Source organism: Phoenix dactylifera, chromosome 8 (genome assembly GCF_009389715.1).
Source record: "Phoenix dactylifera cultivar Barhee BC4 chromosome 8, palm_55x_up_171113_PBpolish2nd_filt_p, whole genome shotgun sequence".
Classification (NCBI taxonomy): Eukaryota; Viridiplantae; Streptophyta; class Magnoliopsida; order Arecales; family Arecaceae; genus Phoenix; species Phoenix dactylifera.
Window position 1 is genome coordinate 29675982 of NC_052399.1, and position 22189 is coordinate 29698170.

At 36.4% G+C, this 22189-nt stretch overlaps 2 protein-coding genes across 3 annotated transcripts; both read left to right on the forward strand.

Moving 5' to 3' along the window:
• The first annotated feature begins 3467 nt into the window (after positions 1–3467).
• On the forward strand, positions 3468–11335 carry LOC103704920 (UMP-CMP kinase 4-like). Of its 2 annotated transcripts, XR_603695.4 has the most exons (10): positions 3468–3625; positions 5718–5789; positions 6412–6466; positions 8307–8424; positions 8682–8838; positions 8987–9067; positions 9183–9290; positions 9886–9958; positions 10293–10341; positions 11084–11333. XR_603695.4 is itself a non-coding variant. In XM_008788432.3 (9 exons), exons 2-8 carry the CDS (start codon positions 5745–5747, stop codon positions 9952–9954), a joined length of 633 nt encoding a protein of 210 aa, XP_008786654.2. In that variant the 5' UTR covers positions 3468–3625; positions 5718–5744; the 3' UTR covers positions 9955–9958; positions 11084–11335. The 2 variants fall into 2 exon arrangements, 1 of the variants encoding a protein (XP_008786654.2); XM_008788432.3 differs by lacking the exon at positions 10293–10341 and having other exon boundaries at positions 11084–11335.
• A 1427-nt stretch (positions 11336–12762) lies between these two features.
• On the forward strand, positions 12763–21589 carry LOC103697480 (pre-rRNA-processing protein esf1). The gene is made up of 7 exons (XM_008779346.4): positions 12763–13557; positions 14157–14273; positions 15170–15384; positions 16580–16742; positions 18102–18230; positions 20203–20963; positions 21087–21589. Exons 1-7 carry the CDS (start codon positions 12823–12825, stop codon positions 21328–21330), a joined length of 2364 nt encoding a protein of 787 aa, XP_008777568.2. The 5' UTR covers positions 12763–12822; the 3' UTR covers positions 21331–21589.
• Positions 21590–22189: the final 600 nt, after the last annotated feature.

A 22189-nucleotide genomic window follows, 5' to 3' on the forward strand; every position in this document is an offset into this window, starting at 1 on the left:
GTCAGCCGCCCCGTCGACTTCTCTAAATATATGCTTGGCCTCAAAGGCCACCCCATCCCTCATCATCATCCCTATATCCCGGAACAGAGGGTGGTCCGTGCTCTCTCCACTCGGTCCCCCCAAAACCATCCGATGACCTTGGCCGAATCGCCCTTCAAGATTATCGAACTGGCCTGCAACACTTGTCGCACATGTCGAAGACCTGCCCAGGCAACTCGCAACTCTGCCTTCGGAATTGACGTGTCAAACAACCGGCAGCCGCCCACTGCCACCACTCTGGAGTGCGAGCATCAAAATGATCTTCAAGCCCTTACTTTTCTTATGGTATATCAATACTAAAATAGTTCCTCTCCGGAGAGCACCTTAAGGAGGACAACGTCAAAGTGAACATGTTTGAAGTTCACGTTATCTACTTACTAACAATCACTTTCAATATATGTGCCTCCTCGTTCCCATAGTCCTCATCACATAAGTCTTCAACTTCCATAAAGGAGGGGCGCTTGTGGTCTCCCCAGCCTCCACCTCCTTAGCATTCACCAGAACCTTCTTAACAAGTTTCACAATGTTGAAAGTGGCGAGTCTTAATGTAGAGGATGAGCTTGATGACGATGATGATGGAGCTCTTGATCCAGCCATGGATAGTGCCAAAGGACCATAGGCTCTCCAATGATTCCAGCAGAATAGTGATGGTTGTACTCGAGCCTTTGGGCCACATCAATTGTAACCTACATGTGGGAGTTTCGAAAACAAGAGAGCACTGAAGCCGGTTTTCTAGGGTTTTCTGAGGTAGTCAGTGAAGGGGGAGCTAGGGACATACTTGTAGATGAGGTAAAAGTGGTTTGATACAACAAGGTATGTGATGAGGAGGTGGGACAACAACCATGTGATGACTGCAATTAAGGGCATAAAGGCTGACGGCAACATCGGCACCTTAGAGGGAAGGTAGTGAGATCACTATGGAAGGTACGACAAAAGATGGCAACATCGGCACCTTAGAGGGAGGAGTGCCAAGTGGCGGAGGAGGAGGAGGAGGAGAGGGTAGGGGAGAGGAGGCAAACATGTTGTTGATGGTGACAAGGATCTCAAGAAAAAAGTAGAGGATGAGACCTTTATCTTATACGGAGAGACAGAGGCTAGCAAGGGAGGCAAAAAAGGAGGTGGTGGAGAAGAGGTTGGTAAGGTCATTGCTAATAATCTTGATGGCAACTAAGAAGGAGGAAAGGCTAGTGAAAGAGGATCAAGATAAGAATAGGAATTAGTTTAGTATGACAAAGATTAGATTGGTGGGGTAGGGGGGTGGTGGTGAGGAGGAGGGGCGAGAGGAAGAGGAGAGGAGACAGGGTCAGTGATATCTTTGAAAGGTATGTATTGCAGCAAGAGTTGGTATCACAAGGACGTGCATGAATGCAAAGAACATTTCAGTGCAACTTCCTAATACTAAGACAAGTCAGTTGGATGGTTAAAATCTCAAATTTTTTTTTTTAACATTTATATTTACATGAGACAAAAGTAAGCACTCTGGTGATTTTTTTTCGGAAAGAATATTGAATTATTGTCTAAAATTATGTGTGCTATAACTTATAATGGTTGTTTTGGAAGAGGTTCATTAGATCATAGATATTAATAATATTGAAATATTAGCTATTCTTTCTTTTTGTAACTAGCTACTCTTCCTTTAAATATTAGTCGGTGGCTTCCATACCAAATGAATGATTATAATAGTAATTCAGTCTTAAAAAAAAAACTTTAAGTTATTATGTGATGGACACATGACACTACTCTTTAAGATCATATTGATAGAGACGAATATAGGATCACCTTGGATCAATTTGCTGACTTCAAGGATCTAATTAAAAATTTTTAAACCCAAGGGGTGTGAGTAGCACTAGGACAAAGTAGAGGGGTGAACTATATATTCCAAATATATTACCAACTACATCCCCTAAAAAAAAATTAAAAAAAAAAAAAGCTAGAACGAGATAAAAGAAAGACTACTTTAGAGCCTTATAAATTATAATTGATACTAAAATTGCATATGCATTTGATACTCATAAAAAATGCATGGCTAAAAGTAAAACTGTGTACTTGCATAAAAAATATGTATAACTTATTTATATTATAAAGTATTTTAACTCATGGGCTTATTTGGTTGAGGGTAACCTGGCATAAAAGAACAAATTTCATGTCACCATATTTGGTACGAAAAGTAGATGAGAGTGTTGATAAAATAAATGACAAGCCCCATACCTATTTTTTTGAGAGATAAGGTAAAAAACAAACACCAGTAAAGAGGTAGAATTTGTTTTTTTCATGTTAGATTAACGAGCGAAGTTATTCATTTCTCTTTTACGCATTCCTTATGCTTGATTTTGTCAGTCTATCTCATATGAGCTTATAGTATAATCTTGCTACTGAGCTTCACCACCATCTTTCATCACTTGGATTCATCGATCAAGAATCGACTCTCTATTATCGGAGACCACGCCATCTTCACTCGCATGGCTACCAAGGGTTCATCAAATCCATAGTTGAGAGTGGAAGGAAATAAATATTCGATAGACTATATCTCGATTAGGAGTTTCCACAAAGCACTCGAGAGATAGAAGATCTTGGTGCCCTTGTGGAGGAGGGGCGGTCTCATACACGATTTTGAACGAGAGAAAGAAGAATAAATACATTAATATATTGATTAATAATATTTATAAATATTATAATATTAATACATTTTTAATAAATATTAAATATTAGTAAATAATTAAAAAAATATTATTAATCACCAATAAATATAACATAAGATTTATTAATAATTAATATATTTATTTATATACTAAAACAAACTAAAATTTGTTTATACTAAGAAATATATTTTTTTAATATATATAATTAATATTAAAATATTTATCAACTCATATAAATCTATTTTAATATTCGAAACCGCCAATATTAATAACATTTATATAAGTGGGTCATCAATGAGCAATAAATGGATCTAAAAAAAGATGTTATTACTGGAATTAATTATTCAAAAATATTATTAAAAATTTGGTAATATTTTTATATAATATTATCTTTAACTAAGTATAGTAATCTGTTACTATATTTTGGAGTAATTTTTTGACCTTCTAAATGTAATAAAATTTGTTTTTCTCAACAATCTTTTTCTCCCATAACTGATTTTCAAGAGCTATTAGATTATTCCATAATCTAACATACCCCAACCAAAAAAATTCTATAAGTGTATTTGAGTTAGCTTAAATATAGGGTTCTAGAATGGCAGTCAGGATCAAGGTCGAATCTGTTTGGGAATTTAAACAATCAGGTCGTTTTACAAAAATAATAAAAATACGCTATAAAAAAATAAATTGATTTGTTTTTGCTATATTTCTTGCCCAAAATATAGGAGAAAATTTTAATTTGATTACTTTAGACTCGTCAACCTTTCAAACGGCAAGCGAAATACCCGCGAGCTCATTCAATAGTCATTCGTTCCACACGGCCCGTCACCGGCTATATAAACGCTTCTACCCCAGAGAACAGTTTCCTTGCCACGCCACCCCCTCTCCTCTTCCTTAGATCTCGTTTCCTCTCTCTCTCGTCGCTTTCCTCGCCCGGTCTCTCGTTTCAGGTATTGATCGTGTCTCGCTCTCTTCAATCTCTATTTCTCCGGATCTAACGCGTACTTCATGTTCTTGGATAATCTTGGATAGTTCGGAGTTTTTTCTTTTCTTTTATCGACTAGTGAATAGTTTTGTGTATTATTGCGTGGATCTGGCGGAGTTTGGACTGTTTCGTTCTTTCTGTGTGAGATCTGGTTGAATTTGGATGAATGATGCTTAATCTATTGATGCCATGGGAAATTGGGTAGATGCCTCTGACAGTACAATGACATGGCGATTGAGTTTGTACGAATTTATATGGACTTAGTGCCTCTGGTTGCGGGATCTGTTCATCTGATATGGGTTTAATTGATTGACAGAATTTTGATCCGTTCATTTGATTTCTTTTCATTAGTTAAGCAGTAATACCGGAATTCGCACTTAATTTCTCTCTTGATTATAACTAGTTAATGTATTGGAAGAATGTATTCAGAGAGACAGATCTGATCTGTTCGTGAATTCTCGATATTGGATGTGCTGACAGATGGGAGCTTGTGAGATCTGATACCAGTTTATTTTAGTTCTGCGATTTTGGGCTCAGAAAAATAGATTGCGATCTGCCAAGCTGAGATGCGGCATTTTGGTGTTTGTTAATTTTCAGTTCTCGACATGATTTATCTGCACTATGTAATGGCTGTAAAAAGCATTTTCTACTGATTCATTATTTGTTTGTTGAACTACGAAAATATTCATTTATTCGGTGAAGGAAAACTTTGTGTTTGTTCGACACAATGCTAGATCCATATTTTTTTATGATTTGTATAGGTCCTATCAGAAGACAGGCACATCAGATCTCAGCAAGCAGGCAGAGGAGTCCAAACACGCTGCTTGTGTGAAAAATATGCATCTGATTTTGAGTCTGTTCAGAATATTTGTGATTGCAGAAATGAACTGATATTTGCAGAGGTGTAGATTGTCTTGATTGACCTGAATAGCTTTGTTGTAAATCTTTGGTGGAACTATCTAAATTATGGCAGATTACTTTAGCCTCTAACATAACCTGTGCATCTTAAAGAGTTTATTTTATAAAATACATTTTTTTTATTACAATTAGGTTTTACAAACACATCCACACATGTACACTAAGCGAACCTAATAACCTCCTTCTGGACCATATAAAGTAATTCTGCTGGTAATTAATTATGATATAAGTCTGCTTTAAAATTGGGTAAGGGTATAATTTATACACTCCCATCCAAAATCATGAAGCAAGCACGTTACAATTTTAGTTATACTTTCACAATGCAGGATTTTGCCAAGCAAAGATCATAATTGACACTCCACCTGTAGATTAAGAAAAGGGGTGCTACTCATATATATGCTCATTCTAATTAGTAGCTTAGAATTTAATTTGACATTAAATTGGAAAGAGTAGCCAAGATAAAAAGACTAATAAATGAGCACACATACAAAATCTGAAGACATTCATCAAGTGTAATAAAAAAAGAAGACATCCATCAAGAGTTTGAAATAGATTTACTTATGACTATTAAAAGCTAATTTGTTGGCAACAACTGAAGTCAGAGTTCATGATTGGATTTTGAAAAGCCTAAAGGGGAACACTGCTTGATTTGCATGATGTGTGTGTTGATTATTCTTTAATTAATGCATTGGTCCTTCTACTGTAGGTGCAAAAGTTTTGGTCAACTTCTATTCTGAGAGAACTGTCTGAAGATGATTTGCTTGTTTGCAATCACATGTAGTTTAGTCGAAAGCCCTCATAAGTCATAACGGAAATATATGATTTAGCAGACAGAAGTCCATTCTTTTCTAATAACACCAGGACACTTAAATGACTTTAACTAAATAGTGGTTATAGACACATGCATTGAAAGGAAGTGAAACTGATTATCAAGGCTTTGTAAGGTGTCATGCAGACCTGAAGTTTCTAACTTAATATTTAATATTTTCACTCATAAGACTCTCAGGCCTCCTTTGGGTTACCACCTCATTGAAATCATTTTTCATAGTGTTCCTTGGCACATTTTGCCTATTACACTTGGATTGTTGGTTTAGCAGATAAAAAATTGTTTACACAATGTTTTTTTTGCTTCCTAACAGATTTTAATTTCTTAAAAAATTTCATCAATGGGAACTGTGGTGGATGCTCCTGCAACAACAAATGCAAGCAAGGTACTTCATGATCTCAGTGTTATTTTGCAAAATAAGAGTCAGGCATTTCTGTGTTGTTTACCTGTTCTTTTCTAGATTGACAAACGGAGTTTTACGCTCCATTTTTATGGAAAAATGGTAATTATCAAATTTTCTATGACCATATTACTCAAATCTAGTTCACAGCAAGCACAAAAATACAAAATTTTTGGTATTAATATTCACAATCAAGACATGCCAACTCATCAATGCATATATATTGCAGCATGTAGTGCAGCATATATATGATGGTTGCATACAGTTGAATTATGGAAACATGTTTCCATGCATGCTGAAGTGCATTAAAAACTGCATGCACGAATATACTTTCTAGGAAATTTAGAAGAGAAGAAAAAATATAGTCACTTTTCTCAAATTGCACTATTGATTGAAATGTCTGTCAGAAATTGCTTTCTGCAAACTCATCATTGTAAGGCAGCTAAGTTATTTCCTAATTTTATAGACTTCCTGGAGAATTTTTCTAAAATTTTCCAAGCCTGAACTTCACATTCTTTTATGTATTAATGCTAATTGTATCAATATTTGGCCATTTCTTTTCCTGTTTTATCTTGTATGAAGTATAACAAGTGCCATTTGGCTGCAGGATGTCAGTGAGAACCACTTGGGTGACAAGCAAGTCACAGTTGTGTTTGTTTTAGGTGAGATACTTGCTTCAGATCTGGTCACATTGGATTCCTTAAACTGAAGTCACCTAACTTTGGCCTTCCAATATATGTACACTGTCTTGCATAAATATTATGAGATTTTCTTAGCATTTTACTTCATTGATCATGCAATTTTCCTTTAGCATCTGGGGTGTATCATTGTTGTTCTGTTTACTAGTTAACCTTCAGTCATAAGTAAAACGTAATCCTGTGTAGCTTTTCCCCCTTTTCTAATGCCAATATTGAAAACACAATGATGACCATTCCTTTCTCAGAGACATCATTTTATTCTTGATATCTCTTGCAGCCATTTTGGAAATTTATAATTTCTGATCAGGTATGCCTTTTTGTAAGCATCTTAAATTCTTAACCAAAACATGTCAGTTATGTGTTGCCTTTTGGAATGGATGTATTCTACCTTTGATTGGAAGACTGCCAACAGTGCCAAGTGCAATGAGAAGTGGGATCACAGGATGAGGATCTATTTATTCTTGATGCAAATATTGGGTCTATATCCCTTATGGATGTGTTTGTTAGATTTAGCTTCTTTTTTTATTATTATTATTGGCTATCAACCTATGTTGACCCTCCAGTTTTCTCGTTGGCTTATTTTGGCTTTGACATTTTCAGTTGGCGGAACAGTTTATAGTAGTCATGCTTAGGTTGATTTTTATATGAGCTATGCGCATAGAAATAGCATAAATATGAGATAGCCAATTAGTTTCTCAAAAACTAATGTCTTATGACGTCAAATATGAGATCTAGGTATTCAAGTTTTTTGAATAACTTTTCTATCAGGTTATGGACTTGTAACACCGTTCATTGTCTCCATTTTTTCTTCGGTTCTCTTTTCCAAGTTAAATCATGATTCTGCTAGGTCGAGCATTTTGGAACAAGTTTTTGATAGCTTAATTATGAATGTATCTTGGCTTTCCTTCGTCATTCATTTTGATCAACTCTTAGATTTTCTGTCCAACATGGGGCATATGACAATAGGATGGGAGCGGTTGGATTAACAAGTCCAATATTGATAGAAACTGAAAGTTGAAAAATCATATAAAGACAAAATGCTGAGCTTGACAAGGTCCGCCTTGGGAGTAGATATGACCTTTTTTTCTTTTGTGAAATGAGGCTTAAATTTTCATTTAACTTGCTGAAACTTATGTTTAACTTGCTGAGAATATTTTCCCCTAATACATTCTTTTGGCTGGTTATAAGTGATACAAACTGTAACGAATATACTCTTTTATATGCTGTATCCAGTTGTTGGTGAATCTGTGCACTACTTGTTCAATTCACTTAGAGAGAGAACCCGCTCACACACAGCAACTCCAGCTGCAACCGTTTGCATTTGGAATCTGCAAATTCATCTTTCAAACTCTTTGTGCTATTAAATATATATTCCCTTGTTAATAAAGAACAGGGTTAAGCAATAATTGCAACATTTGGTGTGGGTCCCAGGCCAAAACTGCGATTAAAAGTTGGAAATAGCTGTAATTTCTTTCTATAAACTAATTATCTGTAAAGAAGACCGGGTCGTTTCTTTGTGACTGCTATGGTGCCTGATTATTTTATTTTCTAGTTTGATTTTCTCATGTATTGCAAGTTGTCTTTTACCATTCAAGTAAGAATGTAAGATGTATTATATGGTCGATATCCATATGGATGATATATTGCAGAATGGACACATCTGATTCTTGCCTTTATTTTCATCTTTGCTTTTCTTTCCTTACTCTTGCCCCAGCTACTTATTATTTTCTATAACTTTACCTTTTTTAAAGAAAGAGAATTATCAGCAAGTTTGGAGACTTATAAATTTATGTAATATTTACAGGTGGTCCTGGCAGTGGGAAGGGTACACAGTGTGCCAATATCGTTGAGCATTTTGGGTTCACTCATCTTAGTGCTGGTGATCTTCTGCGTGCAGAAATTAAATCTGGTTCTGAAAATGGGTATTTTCACTGACCTTTATTTTCGTGGAAGTCCATTTATGCAACTGTATGCATTAAAGCAAAAGTTTAGTTCTTTTTATTGCAATCTATGCACATAATTATATTGATAATGTTGGGACTTCAGAATTTCTTATATGGTTTCTCACTTTACCTAATTCTTATTTGGAAATGAAAACTTGAATCGCAATTGAATAATTCCACTCTGTTCTCAGCATTGCTTTGATAAAGTTAAGACATATTTACCTTTGCTTTTACAGCACCATGATTCAGAACATGATAAAGGAGGGAAAGATTGTCCCTTCTGAGGTAACCATTAAGCTTTTACAAAGGGCCATGCTTGAAAGTGAAAACAACAAATTTCTGATTGATGGCTTCCCACGGAATGAAGAGAACCGTGCTGCATTTGAGGAAGTTGTAAGGCTACATTTTTTCCTTAGTGATAAATTACTCAAAAATATTTTCTTGAACCCAGTAATTTTTTAAACAAAAATTCTTTTTTGTTTTTTTATGTTAATTTGGTTTAAGAGTACGTAAGATGCTTAACTGTTTCTTGCTGTCACAGACAAAGATAGTACCCGAGTTTGTATTGTTTTTTGATTGTTCAGAGGAAGAAATGGAGAAGCGTCTTTTGAGTCGTAACCAGGTTGCCAAAACAAAATTTTCTCTAATAATCTGATCATATTCTACATCTTTTTTTAAAAGTTTGCTGGTCTTGTGATTCCTTATTTCTAACATCTTCTTTTTCTTGGGCATTATAGGGGAGAGAAGATGATAATATTGATACCATAAGGAAACGTTTTAAAGTTTTTGTGGAATCCAGCTTACCTGTAGTTGAGTATTACAATTCAAAGAGCAAGGTTAAGAAGGTAATATTGCTTTCTTAGAAAAATATTACTGAATAAAATTTCAATATCATTCTCAAGTCATGAAGATTTACCAAAGCACTGCTATTTTGAGATTGCATTGATATAGTTTCTTATGAGTATAATAAGGTAATAGCATGCTGCATACTCTCTTTCCCTACTCTAGGTTGATTCATCTTTTCTCGTGAGTAGTTGGTCTTTATTCAGTGGTTGATGATAAATCAATCACAATATATTTCTGTTTTGTTCCTTGTCGGTTCTTTTTGTATGTCTCAAATTTACTTATATTACAACCTGGTAAACTGGTGCCTCACTTACAAAAATATTTCTTAACATAGAGATGTCTTTTCCATTTGCTCATGATCTTGATCTTCTGGCTGGGAGCATGTTACAAAAATGCATCTTATTCTGAAGTCAATGTGTTTTTGTCAACCAGTCAACAGGGGTTGGGTTTGTCGGTACTCATCTCCTCAGCACGTGTGCTGGGGAGAGGTTCCGGATTTGAATCCAGCAGATGGCATTCCCACTGTATTTCTTCAGGAGGGAAAATATGCTTTTGTTAACTTTTGTGTGCTAACCCCTGTATGTTTATGCGCAGATTGATGCTGGAAAGCCTATTAATGAGGTCTTTGAAGATGTTAAAGGCATTTTCTCCCTGTTTGCATGAAAAGGTAAGAAACTTCTCTGCTTTTTACATGAGGTATTTGAAGAAAATGTCTTTATGCACAAGTGCTTTTTTGTTTTTTGTATTTTTGTATTTTTGTTTTCCTCGTGGTTAGTCAGATTTGAGAGTACCTAATGGCTCAAACCAATCAACTGGCCTACCAGTGCCGACCTTAGTGAAGAGTGATGAATGTTTGGGTGGTGAAAATTCAGACTAGTTCTATGTTCAGTGTTTGATCTGTTTTGCAATGATGTCTGGACTGAGTATAGCAGTAATTTGCTACCATCTGTTGCTGATTCACCTGCACACTGAGTCTACCTTGCTTGTTTGTGGTTTGACAGGCATCTTAGAGCTGCAGGGAGGATAATATCATAATAAACATAATAAAAGGTAACAGTCTACTGGCTGATTTGGGTGTGCGTCTTCAAGAACATTCTCTGCTTTATCTTCCTCATAATTTGTAATGTTTACTTGTATTCATAAATTTCATCGTTTCAGACTTCTCCTAGTATAGCAAGAGTGCCAACAAAACTGATATTCCAAACAAATTATATATTTCCTCTACCAAATTGCCCGTTAGAGGAAAATGAGAATGAATACAAAAATGTTATAATAGACCTCCAAAATATCTCGTATTAGTTATTTTTTAAATGACCAGTATAAATAGATTGTATTGATAATGCAAATATTAGAATTATCTTTGTTTCATCTTCATAGTTCATATCTATTTATCAGTTACTAAAATCAATACTACAATTCAGATAGAACTTAGAAGAGGGTACTAAAATTATTCAGTATTATTGCGCGGTCATGCTAGATATCTTCAAATTTTAACAATCAAATTTTTAAATTGGATATGATATGAAAATGCCCATATGTGATCTCCATTCAACTAAAGCTGGATGAATAATGTGAGAAGAAAACCATTCTGACAGGCAGTTCTTGTTACTTTCATGAGATTATCTGAACCTATCACCTGTGCTTGCTCAGTTGGATCTTAAATTCTTAACATGTACTATGCTGGTCTGAATCACAATTTCACCTTCAAATGTAGAACTGTTTTTATCAAAAAATGTTCACATATACAAATTCCTGCTGTTGAATTCGTAATGGATTTACACCCATTTTGCAGGTACCTCTGTAGAGCGCTGCCTAAATAAAGTTTTAGCATGGATGAGTTCATGTAGAAGAAACTCACTGCTCATCTGTATTGCGTCTTTGTATTATCATACGAGCTTTATTTTTTGGGGACTGCTCAATAATGTCTCAAAGGATGTTGTCTTAAGATTTTGCTAAGCTCTGTGAGACTTATAGTTGAGGATTTCATTGATGTTGGAACTGATTTATATCTTAATTAAATCCTTTCATATTATTTTTATGACTATATCTTTGATATATGCACCTCTATAATTTATATTGAGGTTGCTTTCAGCTACTCCATATTGTAAACATTCTTGACCATGGTCGTCAGGTCAGACATGATCTTGTTTTTGCAATCATAGAAGTTGGGTTCATGTTGATTCAGATTGAAGTTTGCATATCATGAATTTAGGTCATGAATAAATTAGGTTGCAATATACTGTAACCAACGGTTGCATATCATATTAGCCGATTTACATTGCTTTTTCAACATGCTACCACTCTGCTAGCTTTTCTTAAAGATTAAATTTGCCGTACTTCAAAAGGTCGCTAGCCTCGCTTTTTTGATGAGAAATGATGCTGCAGTTAGCTAGTATGTACTCTTATCATGTCAGCAAGTTTTAAGCAGGCAGAAACCAATATTAGTTCCGGAGGCGTAGGTTGCATCTCGAGTCCATATTGCCAACCTTCGTGCGAGGCCAACATCCTAACCACCGAACTATTTGAAGCATGACTTGGACTCAAAAACATTAATAATGGTCTTCCTTGATCAGTTTGATTGCTTGGTGTTAAACCAAACCAGGCTTCAAGTCTTCAACAATGACTTAGTAAACCTTTGAGAAATTAATCCTGCATCTCTTGTGAGAGGCCATTGCACTTGTTGGGTACTATTCACTTGTAAAAGAGAAGTAATATGAGGAACTTATTAGCTAGTATTAAAAATAGAGAAAAATAAGAATAGCTCATTTGCTCAAAATGATTTTTTGTTTTTAAAGATCTCTAGAGGCTAATCGCTATGGCTATGGGTTTTCTTCCTCCAGCAAAGCTTTTAGGGGCTTCAACAATGGCCTAGCAAGGCTTTGAGTCATTCATCTTATATCCGCATTGCACTTCTTGGGTGCTAGTCACTTGTAAGAGAGAAGAAATACTAGAAAATTATTAGCTCATATTACAGAGAGAAAATAACAATAGCTCATTCGCTAAAAATATTTTCTTTTTTTTTGAAAAAAAAGCTAGCCCGCGGCTTAGGGGTTGGACAGAGTCAAAGCAGAATTGGTAGAAGTGGAAGCCAGTATTCCAAATCGGGCGTTGCCGTTTATGTCAAAGTTAGGATTCAAATTTCAAGGATATTAGACTTTTTTTTTTTGGCTAAAATGAATATATCATACATTACGAACACAGATACAGCCAAATTAGCCCCTGCTTCAACCTTTATATGTAATCCTCGGTTCCTCAATGTCCTTAACCTAAATCGGGATGGATGGGTAAAGAGCAATATTACTATGTATGCAGCGCTGTCCATGCCACTCGTGCATCGCACGTGTCCAGCACTAATGACCCTTAGCGACCCGGGTGGTCCGCTCGTTCACAGGTGAAAGGGTTGAGCCATCGAACCGCCCGGTTCTGGCCTCAACTCGGCCCTAGCGAAAACCCTATTAATCATCAACCTTAACGAAGGGGAGAACTCTACCGAGCCCCCGTCTCCACCGCGTCCCCCTCAAGTTCGCAGCCATGGCGTCCACGGCGAACGGTGACAAGAAGAGGAAGAAGGGCAAGAAGAACAAGGATCTCCAAGAGCGTCCCGAGAACGACGAATTCGAAGGCATCAAGAAAAGGAAGAATAATAAGAAGCAAAGGCTTCAACCGCTGGCGGAGCCGCTGGCGGAGCCGCCGGCGGCAGCGGTGGCGGTGAGGGAGGTGGAAGATAAGGTCATGGAGAAGCACGGTAAGAAGCAGAACAAGAAGAAGGATAAGAAGAAGGAGAGGAACCGACAGGATGGTGGCGAACCAGAGAACGCAGGCGATATCTTAGAGGGGAAGAAGAAGAGGAATAGTCTCATCACGGATCCTCGATTCTCGTCGGCGCACTTCGATCCGCGGTTCCAACGTATGCCGAAGCGCGAATCGAAGGTCGTCATTGATTCTCGCTTCACCCGGATGTTATCCGACAAGAATTTTTCCACGTCCTCCGCGCCTGTCGATAAGAGGGGGAAGGCGAGGAAGGAAAAAGGCGCGAATCCTCTGCTCCATTACTATCTTCACCAAGAGGAAGAGGGGGAGGAGGAGACGGAGATGAAGGAAGAAGAACCCGATGAGCCGAGGGAGCGGAGCTCCGAGTTGCCGAGGAAAGTGTATAGCAGTGAATCCGGGCCGGTGGTGTCGGAAGAGGAGGAAGAGGATTTCACTGCCTCAGGAAGTGACGAGAGTACTTCGACTACAGAGGAAGAAGATGATGACGATGATGAAGTAATTCTTCTTTTGCCTTTTATCTGTTTTAATGCAGCGATGTATCAAATATCTTTTATTTTTCACTTTCTTTCTCATAAAGTTTGTTGCTTCTTGAGTTTAGGAACTTGGTTATATTTGTAAAGTTTGCGTTGTTTTCCATTATGTCTTGTAGGATTGCAATGAATTCTTAATATTTTCTCATTTTTTACTTCAAGTTAAGATTTGTGGTATTTGAGCTCGCATGTTTTCTGGCACTTTGTCTAGTATTCTAGTTTTCAAGTGCTTTGATCCATTCCCAAGATTTTAAAATTAAAACTGTTGTTTTCACCAATTGATTTCTTGAAATGTTTGTACCTTTTGTTTGGCTGCTATACATTTTTGGTTTAATTATTTGCGTCTCAAGTGTGAAGTCCTTTTCCTTTTTGTTGGTTCAGTTCAATGTTTCATATGCGATCATTATGATTTGTCTTATTATATATTAGCTGCATATTTCTTTCCTCAAAAGAACTAAATAGTATGAGCATTTCTTGATACTTGGCTTTCACAAAAGCCCAATGCTTCCCCCTCCACAGGGATCTGATGGTGCAAATGCCTCACTTGACAATCTTTGTTTGCAGTACTCAGTCAATAGTGATATTTGCCGATATTTGATGGCTGACCATAAGGATACACCAATGACAGACAAAGCGACTTACAGACTTGCAATTGTTAATATGGACTGGGATCATATTAAGGTATGTGAGCATATCCTATATTGATGGAGTGCTTCTCCTTTTTTTTTAATGCAAACTGCAATGATGCTGTTCTCACTGCCAAAAAAATCTCCAAAGAACTGTGTTCAGTTTATTGTTGATGTATACTTGTATTCTACATGTTTTACTTAAATTTACAATTTTATGCTTGTTCGGGTGCCTTCTGAGAAATTATGTAGTAAATCTCGATGTTCAGATTTATAGCATGCAGTACATTATCCTTTTTCGTGGCTATATTTCTATGTTCCATTATAGAACACTTTAAAAGATGGGGTGGGGTCTATCATATAAAATTACACAGAATGTTTCTTGATATGAACGGATTTTTCAAAGTATAAAACAACTTCTTTGAAGTAGAATCATATCATGAAATGTTGGAATGATTCTGCATATTGCAGAATGTTACCTTCAAGTTCAACCCATCAAAAGTTTCATGCAAATATGTTTTCTTATCTTCAGTTTATGCTGATATTTTATTATTTCTAGGTTAGTTTTACTTTCTACATGTTCTAGACTTGGATGAGTCTAATAAGGCCAAATGTTCTGACTCTATTTTGTTTTTCTATGGGTCCTTAAAATTTCCTTAATGTATTTTAAAAATGATAGCAGTTATTGCTTAAGAAATTGTCATTTTTTTTGCATATGTAAGACCTTGACTATTCTTAACTAATAAGTTGAGCACTTTCACTACCACTGTCATATTTTGTTCTCTATGCTCTTCTCCTACTTCAGCTATGCTGTGCTATTCAACTTGATCTGGGAAATGGTGCTTCAGGTCAATTTTTATGTGGCTAGCAGTTTCTTATTTAAGCTAATATCTTGCTGATTTTTTTTTTTTTTGTTAGATATAAGCTGAATTTTCTTTCCTCTGTCTACAGGCTGTTGATCTTTATGTGGTGATGAGTTCATGTCTCCCAAAAGGCGGGCAAGTTTTATCAGTGGCTGTCTACCCATCTGAATTTGGAGTTAAATGCATGGAAATTGAAGCAGTTCATGGACCATCGGGATTGCTTGATGGCAACGAAGAGCACAGTGATGATGATTCAGATATTTACAATGAAAAATTGCGGACTTATGAGTTGAACAAACTAAGGTGATTGGCCAAGAGAAACTTATTTTTAATCCTACATTAGTGCTGTTAATTTGAAGATACTAGCATTGAGCGTGCAATTCAAATGAGGTGGGATATCAATGGCTGTGTCCGTGTGCCTTCTGGAATTACTATTATTACTATTATTATTATTATTATTATTATTATTATTATTCACTCTCAGATTATAGTTTCTAGATGCTGCATACACACATACGCACAGACATACATAATGTAAGAAACAAATTGAAGCTTTACCATAATTAATTTTACATAAACATGGTCGCACTCATCTGGTAATAATTGTGTCAAACCTTCTCATAAAACTTCTTGAAATCCTATAGGCCTTAAATAGGCTGATCTTGCTGTAGCATTTCCATATCAAAAGCATAAAGAAATTAGAGTGGAGAACGGAGGGTGTATGTTCTTTTTTCTTTTAGTAAAGATGAAACCTTTTTTTCTTACTAAACTTCGATGCAAGCCATTTGATAATAATGAGTTGACCCTTTTCCAAGACAACTTGAAATCTTTAGGTTTCATATAGGCCAATCCACAGTGTAATTTGTATTCATAAAATATAAAAAGTGGATCTATTAGAGAGTCCAACAGACTCTCCTCTCTTTTCTGGATGAGCTCCCAGTGAATGCATTCCTTCCTTTTTTATAATTCCGATAGAGTCTCCTCTGAAATATAAAAAAAGAATACTGAGAGACAAACGGACAGCCAAGATGGTTATGAAGGTACTTTTCTAATACATAAAAGTGGAGCCGAATGCTCTAGGTGGAGTCGAACCCTGAGCATTCACATTATATTAATAGATAGTGTTCTAGAAATTTGTCATCAGCTTGTATGGAATTTATTCTGAACATGCTATCACCACTTGGCCTCCTTCTGCATTTATACAGTTTTGCTTGTACTAGAAACCCTATTTAACACCTTCTGGCTTTTCCAAATTCACCTTATCTTTATGTGTATGTCTGGAAGTTTGTTTCATTGGCTACCGTGGATCGATTTTAACATCACTAATTTTATTTATTATACTAAATGACTAATGCTTGAGTAGATTTTTCATTTTCACCAGCTTAAACCTTTTTATCAGCCATCTGTAAGAAAATGATTTAGTATAGCTGATTTTTCTTCTTATGATTCTTAAGAAAAATTTCTTCCTCATTTTCTTTCCTTTTCTAACATCTTTCAGGTATTATTATGCTGTTGTGGTATGTGATTCAAGTGCAACTGCAGATCATATATATACAACTCTTGATGGTACCGAGTTTTTAAAAACATCGAATGTGTTTGATTTGCAATTCATTCCTGACACTATGGAGTTCAAACATCCTCCTCATGACATCACAACAGAGGTACTCATTTGAACACGATGATGCTATTTGGACTGTTTTAATCTGATAACAAACTGATAAAGAAACAAAGGAGGAATTATAGCTTTCACAGCAGAAAAAAGAGGGTACCATTATCCTTTGTTTTATCTAGGTGAAACAGGTCTTCTGTTTCTCAACTCCTTGCTTGCTTCTTTTGGCTGTACGGTACATTAAAGGTTTTTTTTGTTTGTTGTGGTTAAATACTGATATTAGAGACCATCGTATTGTTTTAAAATGATGAACAATGTGTTCTGTGATAAAAAGGAGGACAATGAAGGAAAAATTAGGTTAACTACAATAGTGGTTATAAAATCACTTTAAGCTGCTCAAGAAAAAGTCTCTCCAGAAATTCCTATAATCTCCTGTAATGGGGTTTTTTATTTATTTGTACATAGTTTAAATAACTGCTCAAGTTGCAAGCTACCTCCAACATTTCATTGTACTTATATTGGTTGTATTTTCAAATTTACCAGATTATGAACTCGCGACTTTCCGTTATTGCAGGCAAAAATTACTCCAAATTCACTACATTAAAAATTGCCTTTTGAATGACATCTAAACAATTATGCTGACAAAACAATAATAAATCATCAGAAGGACCTGGTGAATGCACTGCAATTACATCTCTTGTGTAAGGATGGGAGTCAAGGGATGAGCTTGAAACTGGTAGTTCCATGCTGATCAACAATACCTCAAATGGATGTAAAACGTGTTCCAATAAATGGCTCCATGTTGTCCGAAAAAGAGATTTTCTTTGTACTTGGTATTAAATACTAGCCACTGCTACTTCCTACATGTCGACTGAATGCTTCTTGTCACAATGTTAGGGCATTGTATTTCAGTTTCTACACATGAACCGCATGCTTGTGCTCCAGGCAAACCAACACCCACCCAGCCATGCATGTGAACCAACTTTTGCTGAGGTCAGATTAAGTTATCGCTGGTGGAGTACTTTAAACAAAAATGGTCTATAAAAGAAAATGTCATAGTTCACAGGCAGAGGTTATTATCTTGCAGGGAGTTGTCTAGCTGAGATTATAATCAGTTGATTCTTTTCTGCACTTTTTCCCTACTTTGTTCACAAGCAACAAATTTGGTGACATTTGGAAATGCTTAACTTTGCCACTGATTTAGTGACCATGAACAAATGCATATGTTGTTACTAATGTTTTGTATTTAGTTGATCTTGCACACAAAAGATGTCAAGGACCTTAAACATATGCCTACTTTGCTACTATTTTGATGACAATGAACTAATTATTTTTGTGATACATATATTTTGATAATTTTACTTTTATATGACTTTTAGCAAATACAGATTTATTTTTCCCTCCATTTCAGGTGCCCACTAGCTACAAGGAACCAGACTTCCATACTCGCGCTTTGCAGCACAGCAAAGTTAAACTAAGCTGGGAAGAAGATGAACCAGATCGCACGAAAATCTTAAGACGGAAATTCAATCCCAACCAGGTCCGTGATGTCACTTTATGTCAACTTTGGTACCTAGTATGATCATAAATAGTGTGTTCAAGCATGTGATTTTTTTTTAGGTGCCAGCTTATTATGTAGATATGTGAAAATGTTTATGGGCTCCTTGGCTATTTTTTTTTTTTTGTTTTCTGTAAGATAATAAGATGTTGTGCTTACAACTTTCATATAAATGGAAGGGATGCAAATTTCTGATAATATATGCAGTATTTTCATTTAAATACCTTTATATATGATCATGAATTGGTAACCCTAGGGTTTTATGCGTGACATATCATGTGTAGTCTTTGTTGGTCATGACTTTCTGACACACACACACTCTCTCTCTGGAATATTCCAATTGGCTTGAAAAAGAAAGACTTCCATGAGGGGACTGAAGAAGCTGTTTTTGCTGATGATAAACATAAGACGTTTGATCCTACATATAGTTTTCTTTATTTTGAGGACATGGGGCACTATTAAGAGGAAGTTTACCTTACCTTTAAGAGTTGTGTAGGGAAAGATGATTGATTTCTTAGAAGGAGCAAGGCAAGGGTTTCTGTTTGCTAGTTAGTTCACGGAAACATATGTTTGAATGGAACTTTTTGCATTTACCTATAGATACTTGGGTGCTTCAGTTTCTCTCTGAATGCTCTGCATGTGTTAACTCTTGCTGGAGCTGTCCCTATTTTTCTGTAGTTGTGAATGATTGTGTAGATTATTTGAAAGTTCTCATGGTTTAAGGCAAGGTTTCTGCATTTCTCAACATCGTTACTCATTATTGTGTGGCTTATAGCAGGTTCCTTGAGAAGGTGTAGTACCTTAGATGAAGTTATTTTGTTATGGTAATAAATAGGCTCAAGTTCTCACATTTTTCTGGATAGCTTTCTTATTCTCAATGAGAACAAAAGGCAGATCGATGAAGATCTCTAGCATTGTTTCTCATAGTTTTATAAGCAGTCTTTTGGAGAAGGGTGAATATCAGGGACAGGTTAGTTCAGGCCTTCTTTGAATTTTCTGGCTATATCCCTCTCTTTGCAGTGTCTATGCCTTCTGCTGGGAACCTCATCTTCACCTTATAGTTGAAGTGATCTCATTGCCAAGAAAAATACTCTTTTAAGTCCACTATTCAACTCTTCTGACGCACTATATGTCTCTTATCGGAATAGAGAGAATCTGTAAGGGTATCGGATTCATATAGGATATTTTTAGTGGGCATCTAAACAAGGTCTACAAACAACTAGTGAATTGGGAAAGTGTTTGACTGCAATCTAATAATGGTGGAAGCTTAAACCTTCGTAGGTAATAGACTCGCAGCTGTTGTTTTCTCTCTAATGTCATTTTTCTTGCAAGGGAAATTGCCTGAAAAACTTCATTTTCTAGAAAATCTATTTTTCTATTAGTTTGTTTTAACTGAAAATTGACAAATTTGTAAAGACCGTTTCTAGGTTTTTTAAAATTTTTTCCTTTCCGATGGATTTCCTTGCAACCAAACATACATCTACATAGATTTGGAGTTTCGGGAGAAATATAAACTGTCTATGTTGATCCAAGGAAAGTATGGCGAGGATAAGGGATGACTAGTCATTGTACAATATTAAAGACACCTCATTTCCACCTTTTCGAAGAACTACATAAGCCTGAATCAGGATCCATTGTGGAAGTGCTGATTTGGGTGCAAAAGCAAGAAACTATGCTGAAAAAGATTCTAGGATGTGCAAGCACTTAGGGAGTGTTTGTGTGACATATTATTAAAAATGATTAAATTGCATACACACATATCTTCAAGTATCAAGAAAACAAAATTTTATAAGCTTAGTTCAATGTTAACAAAAAGATTTTTTTCCCTTGGCTTCATGATTGATAGCATAGGTACTATTTTAAGTATTGTCTTCATCTTTTCACCTGACATTGATACTATGTTCACCTGATTTTTCTTCTATGCTAACACTAGTCTTTTCTGTATCTCCTAAAGCTAGATGAGTTGAATGAGTATTTGGCATCCAGTGGAGACAGTGATGAAGGTGATGACAATGATGGAGAAAATGGTTTTGAGAGTGATGATGCAGCAGATTTGCCCAATGGTGAAGGGAAAAGGCGCATATCGAGAGAAAAATTACGAGCTCTTTTACAGTCTGGAGATGATTCTGATGCAGATCATAATGATGACAAGGACATGGAGATCACTTTTAACACCGAGCTTGAGGATTTGAGCAAGCGGGTTCTTGAGAAAAAGGATAAGAAGTCTGAAACAGTCTGGGAAGCAGTTCTCAGAAAAAGAAGTGAGAAGAAGAAAGCAAGGAAGAGGAGGTCCCAGTATTCCTCAGAGGACGATAGTAGTGATTATGATGTCCAAGAACCACCTGACCAACCTGATGATTTCTTTGCTGAAGAACCCTCAGCCACTGATACCAAAGTTAGCAAGAAGAACGGCAAGGAGTTGTTGAAAACTAAGGTTAAAGGTAACAGGAAAGTGCGAGATCCATCTCCAGAGATGGAGAAGGAACAAGAGGCAAGTATAGCAGAGTTGGAACTATTGCTTGCCGATGACCAGGGTGCAGAACATGGTCCCAAAGGCTATAACTTGAAACCTAAAAAGGTTAAGGGGAAGAAGGGGAAGGAAAAGCCTTCTGATGACAATCTCCCTGATGTAAATATTGCTGATGATCCAAGGTTCTCTGCCCTCTTTACATCTCATCACTTAGCCTTGGACCCAACAGATCCACAGTTCAAGAGGTATTTACATGGCTAATTGCACTCATGAATAAAGTTTGCTGGCCATTTAGACTAAACATTTTGCCGAACATATATCTATAGAAAAACATTTTGTTGAAATTTTGTGTGTTTGCGGTATCACAGGAGTGCAGCCTATATTCGTCAGCGACAACGGAAACAGCAATCTGGCGCTGGGGAGGAAGCAATAACGGAAGAAACTGCAAATTCCTCTGAACAAGTTCCATCTGATGATAGAGTTCCAGCTAAAGATGATTCCTGGGATCCTACCGGAGCATCATTGGAGAGAGAGAAAAACGAGTTCTCCTCCACAGTCTGGTCACTTAAAAGAAACTTGAGCACACTAAAGAATAAATCCAAGGGTAGATGATGTTTGCTGCTCTGCCCCTTCTGGAGAATTGTGAAGACTGATAAAATTTTGGAGCTTAAATATTATGTCTTTTAGTTTATGAGAGACATTATAAGAATCGAGGAAAATTAGAGCAGTATTTTACTGGATATCGAAAATTTGTTTTTTACCCTTGCGAGATGCTCAGAAGCTATTTATTAACGGAAACTGCTGTTTGCAATAGATGCATGTAAAACTAGCGCAAGTGATTCCAAATTCTCATTCCTCTGAGTTAAGAATATAATCTTTGAGGATATCGATGATTATTAAGTAATTAGCAAATTTCTCTTTCTACTATTCACAATCTTTGCGCTGCAGGGTGGGATGAAGTTTCTGCAAAGCCTATGATTTCTCATTGAACGGAGACAGGGTAGTTCTCTCTGTTGTCAACTTATTATTTTTTTTATCTTTTGGTGTTTTTTTTTCCTGTTTTTTGGTGTTTTTTTTTATCATGATGTAAGATGCCCCAGGTGGCTTATTTTTCTCATCTACTTGAACTCCCACATGCAATGAGAACGTTAATCCTGAGTGGCATCCCCACGTAATAACGTGAGCACATGCAAATGACTTTGGTTCTTTAGCATCACGCCAAAAACATCTTCCGTGCGGAGAATCCTTTTGCCGGGTCCAACTAATATTTTCCTCCCCATTTTCCTGGTTATTACTTGAGTGGGCCCACGCTGTTCGCCGGCCATCTCGATGGGTCCAAGTAAGCCCATTCATCCATGCCGACGCTCACAGATCACGTGTTACAGTCTTTCCAAGTGGGCCCCAATCACCGGCCTCCCGACCGAAAAGGTCACAGTTCGCTTCTGTTGGTCCCCCCTGATCACGGCCTTGA

Excerpts from the sequence above, each read along its gene's own strand:
- LOC103697480 (XM_008779346.4), top strand. The coding sequence starts at position 12,823 with ATGGCGTCCACGGCGAACGGTGACAAGAAGAGGAAGAAGGGCAAGAAG. Across the intron at positions 15,385-16,579 it reads TATGAGTTGAACAAACTAAG|GTATTATTATGCTGTTGTGG; the intron begins GTGATTGGCCAA and ends AACATCTTTCAG. Across the intron at positions 16,743-18,101 it reads CTCATGACATCACAACAGAG|GTGCCCACTAGCTACAAGGA; the intron begins GTACTCATTTGA and ends CCTCCATTTCAG.
- LOC103704920 (XM_008788432.3), top strand. The coding sequence starts at position 5,745 with ATGGGAACTGTGGTGGATGCTCCTGCAACAACAAATGCAAGCAAG. Across the intron at positions 6,467-8,306 it reads CACAGTTGTGTTTGTTTTAG|GTGGTCCTGGCAGTGGGAAG; the intron begins GTGAGATACTTG and ends TAATATTTACAG. Across the intron at positions 9,291-9,885 it reads CAAAGAGCAAGGTTAAGAAG|ATTGATGCTGGAAAGCCTAT; the intron begins GTAATATTGCTT and ends GTTTATGCGCAG.